This window comes from Diachasma alloeum, unplaced genomic scaffold (genome assembly GCF_001412515.2).
Source record: "Diachasma alloeum isolate Michigan unplaced genomic scaffold, Dall2.0 Dall_scaffold_00214, whole genome shotgun sequence".
In the NCBI taxonomy this organism is placed as follows: Eukaryota; Metazoa; Arthropoda; class Insecta; order Hymenoptera; family Braconidae; genus Diachasma; species Diachasma alloeum.
Window position 1 is genome coordinate 2,094,989 of NW_021680379.1, and position 14,040 is coordinate 2,109,028.

The following is a 14,040-nucleotide window of genomic DNA, read 5'->3' on the forward strand; positions in this document are numbered from 1 at the left end:
TTGAGAATACTAAAAAGAAGTTTCACTTCTGTCGCGCGTGGACTCCACGCACTCTGTTTTTTATCAAACTCTTTGCGTGCGCTTTGGTGAGTTGCATAATCGCTGTACGGCACCCTGATGTCCATCACCACCGGCGCAATTTCAATATTCAGGAGGTCCTCATGTAACTGAGTCGGTATAGTAGGATCTCTTGGTGGAGCAACCGCCGATAATGCAGAGTCTTGCGGAATATCGCTGGCTCGTGCGGCATTCTCCAAAGCTTTTTTTCGTGCCCGATATTCTCGGCATCTTTCCGCAGCTGTTTTAGCCGCACGTTTAGGCGGTCGGTTCGCACGTTGTCGCTCACGAAACGTTCTCACATAATCGGTACTTGTTTTCTTCGGCATTGTACTCAATCGTCCTTCAATTCTTAAAAATCGTAAACCGTGCACTATTCACTATCACTACGAATGAATTATATCAATTTTTATCGCTTAACAACACCAGAACAGTCATATTACGCAACACGAAAAACTAGTGGCTGTATCAGTACTGTATTCATGCCAAGCGACAGAGTGATGCCAGATGCGAGTCCCACAGAGCCCCCACCCCTGAACCGAGTGCTAGCGCGCAGTCATCATGGCGCATCGTGGCTGGCGCTATGTTCAAACTGTTGAATTCCATTGACAACAGTCTGCGGAGTACCGAAGACCTTTTCCAAAGCAAATTTCTATTTCAAATTTCAATTACAAACTCTAATTTCGAATTTCAATTTTAAATTTGCCGCCCAGACTTTTTCGAATTTCTTTTTCGAATTTCACTTTCAAATTCCAATTCTAATTTTAAAGAGTGGAATTATTTTAAATTTCAACTTCAAATATTAATTTAAAATTTCTATTTCAAATTTCTATTTCAAATTTCAATTACAAACTCCAATTTCAAATTTCAATTTTAAATTCCTATTCCGAGTCTCAATTTCGAATTTCGATTTCAAATTTGCCGCCCAGACTGTGGCGCACTATGACCATGTGCGAGCGATGCGCAGATGCCAATCGCGCCGGTCGCCATGACAGTTTCCCCATGAGAATTGACGGAGCCGCCATGACAGACCGCCGTATACTTGGCGAACAAATTGAATATTTTTTAAAATTAGTACATGAATAATTTAGGAATGAATTTTGGAAATTTTTGGAAATCAGTTTCATAATTTAGGAAGTAATAATTAATTAGCAATAATTAAAAAACTATTAGACCGTATACTTGGCGAAGATTGAAGATAATCGGGAAATTTTGAGGCTAATCAGTGGAAAATAATTTAGGAAATCCAAAAAAGTGATTTTCCCTATTTAGGAATGCTCCATTATATTAATAATTAATTAATAAAAGTATTACGCAAAGTCATATGACCCAGTCTCCCCCTCCATCAGGCGCGGTGGTGGGGGCCGCTGCAGTTTGGAACGGCCGGGCGGTGAAATACCCCCAAGTACTTAGCCGACACACGTCACCAATTCAAAAATCGAGCTTATGTATTCGACTGTACATCGTTAGTATATGATTGTATAATGATTTATTAGTTTGTATACCTAGCCATTAATTAAAAAAAAATGAATTAAGTTTTGGCATGATTCAGCCGACAAAAATAGTAAAGTGCTCAATCAATCCAAGTTAGAGGTCTATTTCAAAGGAAATCGTTTGTACATTACGAATTTGATACTATTATCGTTTGTACAATCATTATTAATCAGTTAAAGCTAAGGTAAATTATTATCATCTACCCCCACTCCCAGCAGGCCATTGATAGTTCCTACGTTACCGGCAATAACATTAGACTCTCAGTTCTACTGAGAACTATTGACATATATGTGATAATTACACATTCTGCATTATGACAAACAAAATTTTTGCCAACAATTTATAACCCTTGTGATCCTTGTGACCTTGTGACCTCGTGATCCTTGCGACCTTGTGATCTTGTGACATCGTGATCCTTGTGACCTCGTGATGCTTGTGACCTCGTGATCCTTGTGACCTCGTGATCCTTGTGACCTCGTGATCCTTGTGACCTTGTGATCCTTGTGACCTCGTGATCCTTGTGTCCTTGTGACCTTGTGATTCTTATTAGTATATAGATCAGTGACTTCACCGCACGGCCGTTCCAAACTGCACCGGCCCCCACCGCCGCGCCTCCTGGTGGGGGAAACTGGGTCACATGGCTTCGTGTGATACTTTTATTAATTGATTATCAATATAATGGAGCTTTCCTAAATAGGGAAAATTACTTTTTTGGACTTCCTAAATTATTTTCTACCAATTAGACTCAAAATTTCCCGATTATCTTCAATGTTCGCCAAGTATACGGTCTAATGGTTTTTTAATTATTGCTAATTAATTATTACTTCCTAAATTCTAAAAATGATTTCCAAAAATTTCCAAAATTTATTCCTAAATTATTCATGTATTAATTTTAGAAAATAATGAATTTGTTCGCCAAGTCTACGGCGGTCCATGACAGTGCTGTCTTTTTTATAATAGGATAGGATAGGAAAAAATGAGGTTAATTACCGCATGAGTTTTTTTCATTTTTTACCATTCAGCAGATAAAAACTTTCAATTTTCAAGTTCAGATGTTTAATTGCAATTTTTAATTTCAATTTTAAATTTGAATTCCAAATTTCAATTTTATATTAAAAGTTTTAATTCGAAATTTCAATTGAAGTTTTCAATTTTTAATTTTCATTCAAAATTTCAATGTCAAATTTCAATTTCCAATTCAGAATTCCAATTTCAGAATGGAAATTCAAATTTCAGGATTTTCAAAATCCAAATTTTTAATTTTGGAATTGAAGCAAATAAAAAATTTCAATTTCAGATTTTCAAGTGCAATTTTTAATCTCAATTTTGATTTTCTACTTCAAATTTCAGATTAAGAATTCCAATTGAAAATTTGAATTTCAAATTTAAATTTTAAATTAAAAGTTCCAATTTAAAATTCCAATCCAAATTTTCAATTATCAATTTCCATTCAACAGCCAAATTCAAATTTGAGGATTTTGAAATTCCAAAATTTCAATTTTGGAATTTCAAATTTCAATTTTAAATTACCCTTTCAATTTTCAATTTTCAATTTTGCATTCCAATTTCAAAATCCAAATTCGAGTTTGAGTATTTAAAAATTGCAAATTTTTCATTTTCGAATTTGAAATTTTCGAATTTCCAATCTTAGAATTACAAAGTTCAAGATTCAAAATTTCAGGATTTCGAAATTTTACAATTTCAGAACTTCAAATTTCACAATCTCAACTTTCAGAATCGCATAATTTCAAAATTTCAAAATTTCAGAAGTGCTAAATTTCAAAATTCAGAGTTCATCATTTTAAAATGCAGAATTCAGAATTTCCCAATTTTCAATTGCAGATTTCAAATATCAATTTTGCGTTCCTGATTTAGAATTTCAATTTCACGTTTAAACTCAAAATTTAAATGTAAAATACCAATTTCAAATTTCAATTTCAATATCAAATGTCAAAATTTCAAGTTATTTGAGTTTTTTTACATTTCTTACATTTATTATATTCTATAGATAAATTGCCAGTTTTTCACGTCGTAATGTAAACAAAAACTGTCTCTAGACCGAAATGCCCATCCCTGGTCTCAGGCATAGCAAGGCGTACGGCCCCACTCTAGGCTTACCCCCACTACCGATCCTTACATGTTTCGTGTCGCCTCGGATTTTCTTCACTCACGCGCGGCTCCCCTACGCTTGACTAGCCCCCCACTTACTGACTAACCCATTCCCCTCAAAACCTTTCACTTTTCGTGTCGCGCTGAAATTTTTCGTACCCTCCCTAAAGAAGTTTCACTTCAAAAACTAAAGATGTTACGTAGAACTCGGATGATCGACTTACTGAGTATTCGGCGGTCAGCGCCAGACTGAATTCGAATTCGTAATCCAATCAGGTTTTTCAAAGGTAACGCTTTGGGCATTGTGACGTCTTGTATGCGTGTGGGACTCAGGTGGCTGTGTGTCCCGCGGACGCTGATCAACACCAGCCCTTGTGTTCAGATGTTGTGAGTCGCTACAGTGCAAAATTTTACAAGAAATTCACCGTATTCGAAATTTATCAATCTATCATGGATTAGTTTTTTAAAAACGTCGTAAGAAGCGTTTCCTCATAAGATGGAAAAATGGAGTTCGCGAGGGCTCATTTCCCCCGTTTGGCCTACACTGTTAAAAATTTCTGTCTGAAATTTCCGGCACACTTTTTGGAAATTTTTATCGTATTTAATTATCACTGAAATTTCAAGGAATTTCGTCATTGAAAATTCGGGATTTCGTGGAAAAATCAAAGAGAACTGTAACTTTCAATTCCATTTTTCCCTAAAAATGAATACACGGAGAGAAATATTCCATAAAAATTACGTATCTTTTCCGTAATTTCGGAGCGAAATGTGGTTGTAGGAAATTTTACGGAACTGTCACGGAATTTTTCCAGAGCATTCAGTAATTTTTATCTGAATCTCCTGTGAAAAATTACGATACCGTCACTAAAATTTTCTGAGTCGATTCCGTAATCGGTGAGCGAATTGTGAGTTCCGTAATTTTTACTGAACATTTCTCTCTGTGTAGAAAACCAGAAAATTTCGGTAAATATATTCGTAAGATTCGTAAATATATTCGAAGATTTCACTGAAAATTCAATGTAATTTGGCACTGAATATTCACATTAGATTGGAAATTCAAATAAATTAAGGAATTCTCGTCTTTATGCTGGTAAAATTCTGGAATTTTATAGCTAGTTAATTTTTTTTTCAATAGCTGGGAAATATTCTCAACATTATGTATGAAAAATATGGGGACCATCTTATTAAGAACAACGTGTTTTCTAGGGATAGACCTTACAGAACACAATCTATCCGTTCCCAACAATCGCAGATGTTCCCCTCCCATACCATATTCCTCGTTTTACGAAACAACAAATCTTCGATCATTGTCATTACATGAATGACTGTATAATAGCTCTCATTGTCGCGCGTTATTATCCCGTGCCATTCCGCTTACTTTGCGCCCATTAGGAAAAATAACTAAAATAGAAATCTCGCTGTCATTATAAGAATTATCAATGAAGAATCCGCCGTTCTCTGAATTTATCGCTGCAATTGGGTAAAGCCCAGCGAAACGGAGGTGCTATACGTCACAGATCAAAGATGACTGTACTCTGCAGATATCTAGGCGCCTGTTTACGACTCGCAATCAGTACTGACGGTGTTACCGCGCTGAGAGGAGCTCCTCAGCCTCCTCGTGGCAAATTCAACATCTGAATATGTTCGGATCGCTCAATAAAAGTGTTTACATCTTCATAATTCTTGGTGAGTCGCAGAATTCGTGAGAAACTTATCAGAGGACTTGTGTATAATCAATCATAAATCCAACATCTTGAAATATTGATGATAAAAGTCAGGGGATGATGACAGAAAGGTCACGGATTCCCACAGAAAGAATACAAATCGCGATATTTTCCTATTGATTAATCATTTTCTACGTATTTGTAAATTCACGTAGACAGGAGGAAATTATTATACAAAAATGAATGCCCCTGGAATAACCGGTTGAGTATCCTTGAACCCGGGATTTCCTGTTCATTATGTCATATGTGGCATATTGTCATTAAAACGAAAAATTATGACCTCATAATTTATACTCATAATTTTCACAATGATTTTTCGTATTTTGGTTTAAAGTAATGTCCTTTATCAGGAATTGTTTTGAGGTCGAGTGAAGCTGATACGCCTGTCAGAGGTTCATCGAACTCGTGTAGGTAAGAGACTATTTCCAAAAAGGATTCAGTAATTATTTTCAGTTTGATGAGATGGGATTAATTCGATGAGACAGTCATGAAATGTAACTAATCAGAATTTTCCAATTGTTGAATGTTTAGTTATCTTGACAATGAGTGACTTGACACTCTGAGAAATTTTTTGAACTTCAAGTAACAGCTTCTATTGAATTTTCAATTTTGTGAATTTGAATTTAGTTCGAGATTAAATCGTTCAGTGAACTTCTTACTCGCCTGGGAAATTTAACAAATTGAGTTCATCGAAGGTCGGTAAACCATATTCGTCAAAAGGCGTCATGAGTCGATAATAATTTTTTTTTTCTATACGTTTTCAAAAAAACTATTTAAGTGTGCATTTGAACATTTTTTGAATATTGATTTTATTTATCAGATTGATTGATTTTTTTCTCATCACCTACGAGTGTCAAATAATTTTTTCGTCACACGTATTGTTATCCATGTTAATAAACATTGTTGAACTTGAACTTGAAATATCCTTGATATTGACACGCAGATTGGATCAATTTCAATGTGCAAACGGCGAATGCATAACCAGTCACTTTCTCTGCGATGGAAAAGCAGAATGCACAGACGGCAGTGATGAGACTGCCTTGCAATGCTTGAGGCCTGAAATTACGTGCCCTGAGTATGCGTTTCGATGCAGCTACGGTGCCTGCGTCGATGGTGACGCTAAATGCAATAAGAAAGACGATTGCGTCGACAGGAGTGATGAGACATTGCCGGAATGTACAGGTGCTAGTTTGACTACAACAACTAGTCGTCCTGAGTGCTCTGCCAATCAGTTCCGTTGTGGAACCGGCCAGTGTATCGTCGGAACTTCTGTCTGTGATGGGTCTCCAGACTGCGCTGATAGGTCTGATGAGACTTTCACTACATGTGGATCGAATCAGTAAGAATTGACAATTTCTTCGACCAATTCGACAATTTTTTTATACCAAAAAAATTGTCAGTTTCATCAAACGCATGAAAACATGAACAGAAAACCTAGCAGCTTCCATAGTAAATTATATTGGATTTCCATTGGAATTTTATTACAAATTCCATTTGTTTTTTTGCCAAATTCTATTGAACTATTCTGGGCAATTTTTTGACTCTCTTGGCACTCTCACCGACTAAACTACCGGGAACCACAGAAATTCACTCTCAAATTCACATTTAAAAAGAAAAAATTCAGCACCGCCCAGCCGGGATTCGAACCCGGGTCTCCCAGTTACGCGCTGGACACCTTCCCAACTTTGTATTTTTTATTTGTACCAAATACATTTATTCACCTTCAAAATACAAGACCAGCTAAATAATAAGTTAACGTATTCAAACGTATATCAATCACAATTGAAAATTCACCGTTCTAAAAACAATCAGAATCAATAAGATATCTGATGTTTATAACATTATTATTCTCCGTTTTTGAAAGAGTGAACAGTTGAAATGAGTATTACTAAAATAAATACTTGTCCAATTGGATAAATTCTCCCTTCTGTTTAATGCGCCCCCAAAAATAGGTGATTAAAAAAAGGTTTGACACCTTTCCAACTGAGCTACCGGGAGCTATGGAAATTCTCTCCAAATTCGCCTCACAAAACCGCCAAACCAACTTTAGGCATTAAATATGAAAAATGAATTGGAATTTAGAGATGAAAAAATTCCGCACCGCTCAGCCGGGATTCGAACCCGGGTCTCCCATTTCTGCGCTGGGCACTCTCGCAACTAAATTACCGGGAACTACTCGATAAAAATTAATTCACTCTTCAACATCAAATATCTGCCAAAAAACCGCACAAACTACGAAATTTTCAATAGAAATAAAAAATAATTTGTTTCCGTAGAATTTTTTCATACGCATCACACCACGAAATTCCGCGAAAGAAAATCGACTGATTAATATCAAAACTCTAGATGCCTGCCAGAGACCTTCAAATGTGCCTACGGAGCTTGCATAGATGGAGATAAAAAATGTGACGGCGTGAGGAACTGTGCGGATGGTTCAGACGAGGGAGAGGCCGCATGTAGAGGCGTGCAACCCCCCGGACCGCCAGGGAGAGAAACAACCACGTGGAGACCATACCCACCGACTCCAAAACCCTGGACCCCGAGCCCTCAGGCTGTCTGTCCACCGCCCCCAGGGGTTCAGAATGGCTACTGGAAGTTGCACTCGTCCCAGTGCCCGAACAAGAATGACCACTGCGAACCTAGAGCGGGGATGGACATGTTCCCAGGAACACAATTGACATATTTTTGTAATAATGGGTATCAGTTAACGGACGGGGCGGATGTCTACTGCACCAGTGGGGGAAGATGGTCGGATATTCCCCGATGCGAAGGTGAGGATTGTTCAGAGGGTACCATGTTAACCCTAGATTGGTCACCATATGAGGAAAACCCAGCCTCGCGACGTTTTTCTTCAACTCTTAAGGGGAAACGGAGCCCCTGCGTTTATATGAATCTTTAGAATTGTGTTCTCTCCTGCAATTATTATTATTTATTCATTAAACTACTTCATTGACTCAACAATGTGATCATCGACTTGATACAGTAATGTCATAGATAGAAATTAATAATTGTAGGAGAAAACACAATTCTAAGATTTGATGTAGACAAAGGGATTCCGTCTCCCCTTAAGGAGTAACAGAATGCTGTTAATTTTCCAAATTTTTGAACAAATTATCGATATTTTTACGACTCGAAGCACATTAATCTCCAGGAGGTGATGATGAAGATCAATGCGCTTTGGGTTGGAAAAATATTAATAACTTTGAGTAGCAAATTTGTTAAAGAAATTTCGAGGAAACGGTGCCTTAAGGGAAAACACCCTTAAGTGATCGCGTCGTGAGAGAATCGCCACCGTTTTTGATTTTTGGTTTTCACACAATAACTTGAATGAAAAATCCATAAAAATTTGCATTCCTATTTTTAAATATATGAAACACATCAATATCTTTTTTTCGGCCCAGACTAACACCAATGAATTATTCAAATTTTCTGAAAACTCGACTCGCTGAAAATCCCCATATTTAACCTCAAAATTTTATAATTTTGCACTTTTTCAAATCAAGTTCTCCGGGTATCTGCCAACTACTTCGCTTCCATACCCCCATTTCCTATTTAAGGAAAGTTCAAAATTACCTGTGAACGTGGAATAAATTTTTTTTGTTCAACTTTTTTTTCTCGAAATCGTAAAATACACGGAGCGGGGATTCTCTTACCATGCGATCAATGTTCGCTGAAGAGCTGCGACAAGGGTTAATTACAATTGACTGGCTAACCGGAAAAATTCAAAAAAATTTGACTTTGTCAATTGAAGTGTTTGAAGAATTATAGTAGTTTTCAGAACTAAACATTCTCCGAAATTCGTAAAGAATGCAAATTATTTCGAACAGATGAATTATTTTTTCCCCTGTTGAATGAAAATGTCCATGACGCGACGTTGTCGGAAACTCGCTAAACCCCCCCGGGCAGTGTAGAGTGGATTCGGCAACGCTAGAGCCTAAATAACACGGCGGGGAATCCCCGCGGAAATGCCCAAAGTCGCAGGATCGCGTTTGGTAACGAGACTAAGGTTAACCCTCGATCACTTGCTCAATGAGCGCTGCACCGCCCGTCTTCGTTTTTTTAAATATTTTAGCGTGTTTCTCGATGCTTAAAAATTCTGAAAAAAATAGAGTTCCTAGTCCAGTCCTCTTATTAAGCGATGGCGTTGTCCGTTTTTTCCTCGGGAAATTTGTTTAGCTACAAGAAATCTGCGGGTGGCTGTATCTTTGATGCAGCCGTAATTTTACGTGGCTACGTCGATGGTTTTCCCTGTCCTTTACTGGACATCATCGTTTTTTATGTATATATTTATTTACGTACGAGATCAGCCGCACGTGCTGCGCACGCGCCTTCTCATCTCTCACGTAGTGGCGCTTCGGTTTCAGTCTTACGCTTATTCGAGATTTTCGAGATCGATTTCCTTTCTCCTTTTTACGATAGGATATGAGAACAAATAGGGATTTCGCCCCGTCTCGGCATAATAAGACGTTTTTTATAATCCCGATACGATTGAATTGTTATATGCAACCAAAATTCCTAAAGTTCAACATATTTCATTCACAACGAAATCGTCACATACAAACACCCTTGCAAATATTAACACGGATCTCCACGAATTTCATCTATTTCGTGCAATAATAACCAACATTCGGTAAAAATTGGTATTTATGTCTAAAAAAGGGAGAATTTTCTTGAATTTTCTAAAAAAAAAAAAAACTTTTCCAGAAAACTGGAATTTCTTTGAAAAATCTAGAATTTTTTAGAAAATTCTAGAATGTTCAAGAATTTCGATAGATGGCACAACTATCGATAAGGAACCATAAGGATTTTTTTCCTAAATGCCCCTCCCCCCCCCACCCCACGCAATGAAACGTTCAACCACTCGCTGAATGTAATATCACTGTCAAAAAATATTGTTCGACACATGTGATACGGGAATTTTCACGAGTGTGATTGGCTTCGCCTCGAGCCGCCAACTTCGTACTCGTGACAATTCCGTCTCACTTGTATCGAAATATACTATTTTGACGTTGCTGCTATGTTCACTTCGTGCCGAAAAGTGCCTTTTCGTTTACTTGTAAACCAAAAATAAATGAAAATTCGTGTCGTATCCATAAACGAAGTATCATTTTCATCAGGAGAAATGATCATGAGTATCATAAAGACATTGAAACATATTTTTAGTTTTTTTCAAAATGAATTTCAAGCGTTTTTTCTACAGAAATTCGATGCAGAGTCCTTGACACACCATCGACGAAAGCAGATTGCAGTCTTAATGGTCAATGGAGATCTTGTGCGATACCAGTGCTGCCAGGAACTCAAGCAGATTTATCTTGTCGCAGCGCTTATCGTCGGGAGGAGTCAATCTTTCAACGAAATCATGTCACGTGTAATTCACAAGGGCTGTGGGAACCAGAGCCAATACAGTGCATTCCAGGTCCGATTGTTATCAACATTCATGTCAATGGAACTACTCTCACGATTGATAGTATTTCTCCTGGGAGTTGTAATGTCACGAAAATTGTGGAGATAAATCAAAATAAAGTTGTGATTTATGGGGAACGGGACACCAATGATCAGCCTGATATTGATGTTAGGATTGGATAGGCCTATTGATCATATTTTTAACTATTCAATTTTAAATACTCGTTGACAACCAAAAAACTGATGAAGTTGAGAGAATGCAGGTGACAAAAAATGCATTCGAATTTGTGAAGAATGTTGAAACCCACGTGGTAATAAATAAATGTATTCATTAAAATGAAAGGAAACGAGAGAAAAAAATAAGATTAACAAAAGAGAGAGTCAACATCAGAGAAGAAGTTTAGTGGAATGAAAAGAATGCATGCCCGATAAAATATATTCTAAAGTAAAATTAGACGTTCGTAAGAATATGTTTTCCACTTGTCAGAAGAATATTCTCCTACTTCTGTTGGGTGAAACAGTAATTATAAATACTCAACTGCCAAACTTGATTTTATATTTTGTGATTTTGGAAATTTATTCCTCCAAAGAATATTTAAGTCTGGATTTTAGAAGATTTAGTGATATAATATAACCAAAGTAGAAATTCTTGTTACCAAACTCGATGTATACCCTATCTCACATATGAACAAGTTTCATAGAAAAATCTAGCGAATTCGCTGGGCAATTCTATTGAATTCCTTTTGAACTTTCTATTACTGTTTGGCATATACTATTGAAATGTTGTACAGAAAAAGTTGATAGAATTTGATGTTTCTATACACCTTATTCTATTGGGATATTTTTTATAAAATTTCCTCGGCTCAAATTTTCCAAGTTTTTTGTTTGATTTTCTCGATGAAAAGAAAAAAAAATTGAATGAAAAAAAAATTGAAAATTTAAATCCAAGAAAAAATATCTTAACAAAATTAGTTGCATCACAAAATCGAATTCTATTGAATTTTTACATAGAATCGACCAAAAAATAATAGAAAGTTTCATAGAAATCCAATAGAATTATCTAGCGAATCCGCTCGGTTTTTCTATTATATTTATTCGTGCGTGCCCCTATAAACTACCAATAAATATGAATAATTGATCCTTTAATTCGCAACCTCAGTATTAAGAATGTTATGTAGAAAGAAAATAGAAATTAGTTGTACAAGACTAGGAATATAATCAATAAAGAATGCAAAAAAATGTGAACTATTTCGATAATTTCGGAATACATTTGAATTTTTTATTTCCACGGATGGGTTCCTAGTAGAAATAGCATCATTAACTAATATTATTTATGAATCAAACACATTAAAACTACATGAGGCAATTTTGCAAGTTGAAGGATGAATTATCATGAATCATTTACGGATTAATTTACTGGGAACCGGGGTTTTGCAAGAAATTTTTTTACTCCTCGATATGAAAATCGGATGAGAGAGATGACATGCATTTTTTTAATTTACTATAAATAATGAAGTAGACCATAAGTCATAGATATATGTTGATTCCATTGATTCAATTAACTCTAGATGCTCGATTTTGCAAATAAAAACAATACATATCCAATATTTTTCCTCCCATTTTCGGATTTCATCGTTTTGTTCAATTAATAAATTTACTGCAACCATTCAATTAGACAAATATATTGCAGTGTGTGGACTTAAACCATCAAAGTTCGTGAAACCCCTGATAGTGGATGGATGGATGCCGAATATAACCGACTTTCCCTGGCACGCGACGCTGTACGAGACAAATTCTGAGAACTCTGTAAAAAAATTCATCTGTGGAGCCACAGTAATCACAGAGAATTTATTAATAACCGCTGCTCATTGTATATTCGATGAAGGGACTAAAAAGTCGAAGAAACCCGAAAAGTTTTTAATTTCTGTTGGAAATATCTACAGGGACTATGACTACACGGACTATCCCCCACAACTAGAAGTCAGAAAAGCAAAAGTTAGTGAGGAAAACACGTGTGAAAAAATTCAATAGAAAACCTAGTGAATTCTTTAGAACATTCTATTGGAATTCTATCGAAATTCTATGGGGTTTATATAGGATTTCTATTGTAATTCTATTGAAAAATTCTATTTGTTTTTTGCGCTGATTCTATTAGATATTCGATAAGAAAGAGTCAACAGATTTCGAATTTATGGGCGAATTTTTCTCCTGAGATTTTTTCTGTTAGAAATTATTGGGCACAAATTTTCCAAGTTTTTTCCGCTAGATTTTATTTTGTTTTGCATTGCAGAATGCAAGTGGAAAAAACATGGAAAATTGCCAACAGAAATTCAAAATCCTACTGACTTTTTCTTATTGAATATCCAATAGAATCAGCGCCAGAAACAAATAGAATTTTCCAGTAGAATTCCAATAGAAATCCTGTAGAAATCCCATAGAATTCCTACAGAATTCCAGAAGAATTTACTGGGTTTTCTATTAAATTTTTTCATGCGTGAAATGCAACAACTAATGAAATCGTTGAACAGGATGAAATGAACAAATTCATGAAATTTTCACAGGTAACAAACATCTACATGAACTGTGATTATCAAGGATACAAGGGTAACCACAACCAAGACATTGCGATTCTTCGAGTAGAGCCTTCCCTCGATTTCAAATCTTACTTGGTGCCAATATGTCTCGATACGACAGCAAGAACTCTCGCCATTGATATAGGTACACTTGGACAAGTAGCCGGATTTGGTAGAACAGCAACAGGATCCTCCAGCTCGATAATTCGGGCACTATCAGTGCCAGTGGTGCCTAAGAACAAATGCATTGAACAGGCTAACGAGGTGAATGGCGGAAATTTCATTACTCCGGATAAATTCTGCGCTGGATATACAAACGGTAAAAATTCCCTATAATTGACAATTATATTAGGCGACTTAGTCACCGATTCTTACGTTTTGAGCCATGCTAGCATAGAAGACAAGATCAATTTACCACTTTTTTTTTTTCAAAACAAAAAATAGAAATCCAAACCGACTTTTTTTTTTCCACCGACGCCGGTGCCCAAGTGGGCTAGACGCAAGTTTAGTGTGCGAAAGGTTGTGAGTTCGATTCCCCGTGGAACCGAATTTTTCAACGAAAGGCGCCGGCGAGCGGGAGGTTGCTAATAGAGTAACGCGATTATCTCGGAAACTATGAGAGATAGAGCCTTAAAACCTATTCCATTCGATTCCTGAGGAAATTTGGGTTCCGTATAGGC

At 36.4% G+C, this 14,040-nt stretch overlaps 1 protein-coding gene across 2 annotated transcripts in view; it reads left to right on the plus strand.

Moving 5' to 3' along the window:
• The first annotated feature begins 1,490 nt into the window (after window positions 1-1,490).
• LOC107037206 (modular serine protease) overlaps window positions 1,491-14,040 on the plus strand; it is a 15,645-nt gene continuing 3,095 nt past the window's right edge. Inside the window, exons 1-8 of one of the 2 annotated variants that reach the window (XM_015255615.2) lie at window positions 1,491-1,522; window positions 5,202-5,346; window positions 5,735-5,795; window positions 6,328-6,723; window positions 7,731-8,155; window positions 10,585-10,800; window positions 12,478-12,782; window positions 13,349-13,679. In XM_015255615.2, the coding sequence (XP_015111101.1) occupies window positions 5,301-5,346; window positions 5,735-5,795; window positions 6,328-6,723; window positions 7,731-8,155; window positions 10,585-10,800; window positions 12,478-12,782; window positions 13,349-13,679 (1,780 nt within the window). In that variant the 5' untranslated portion in view covers window positions 1,491-1,522; window positions 5,202-5,300. Of the gene's footprint in view, window positions 1,523-4,898; window positions 5,347-5,734; window positions 5,796-6,327; window positions 6,724-7,730; window positions 8,156-10,584; window positions 10,801-12,477; window positions 12,783-13,348; window positions 13,680-14,040 lie in introns of those variants that run through there. The other variant, XM_015255614.2, reaches the window with a different exon arrangement.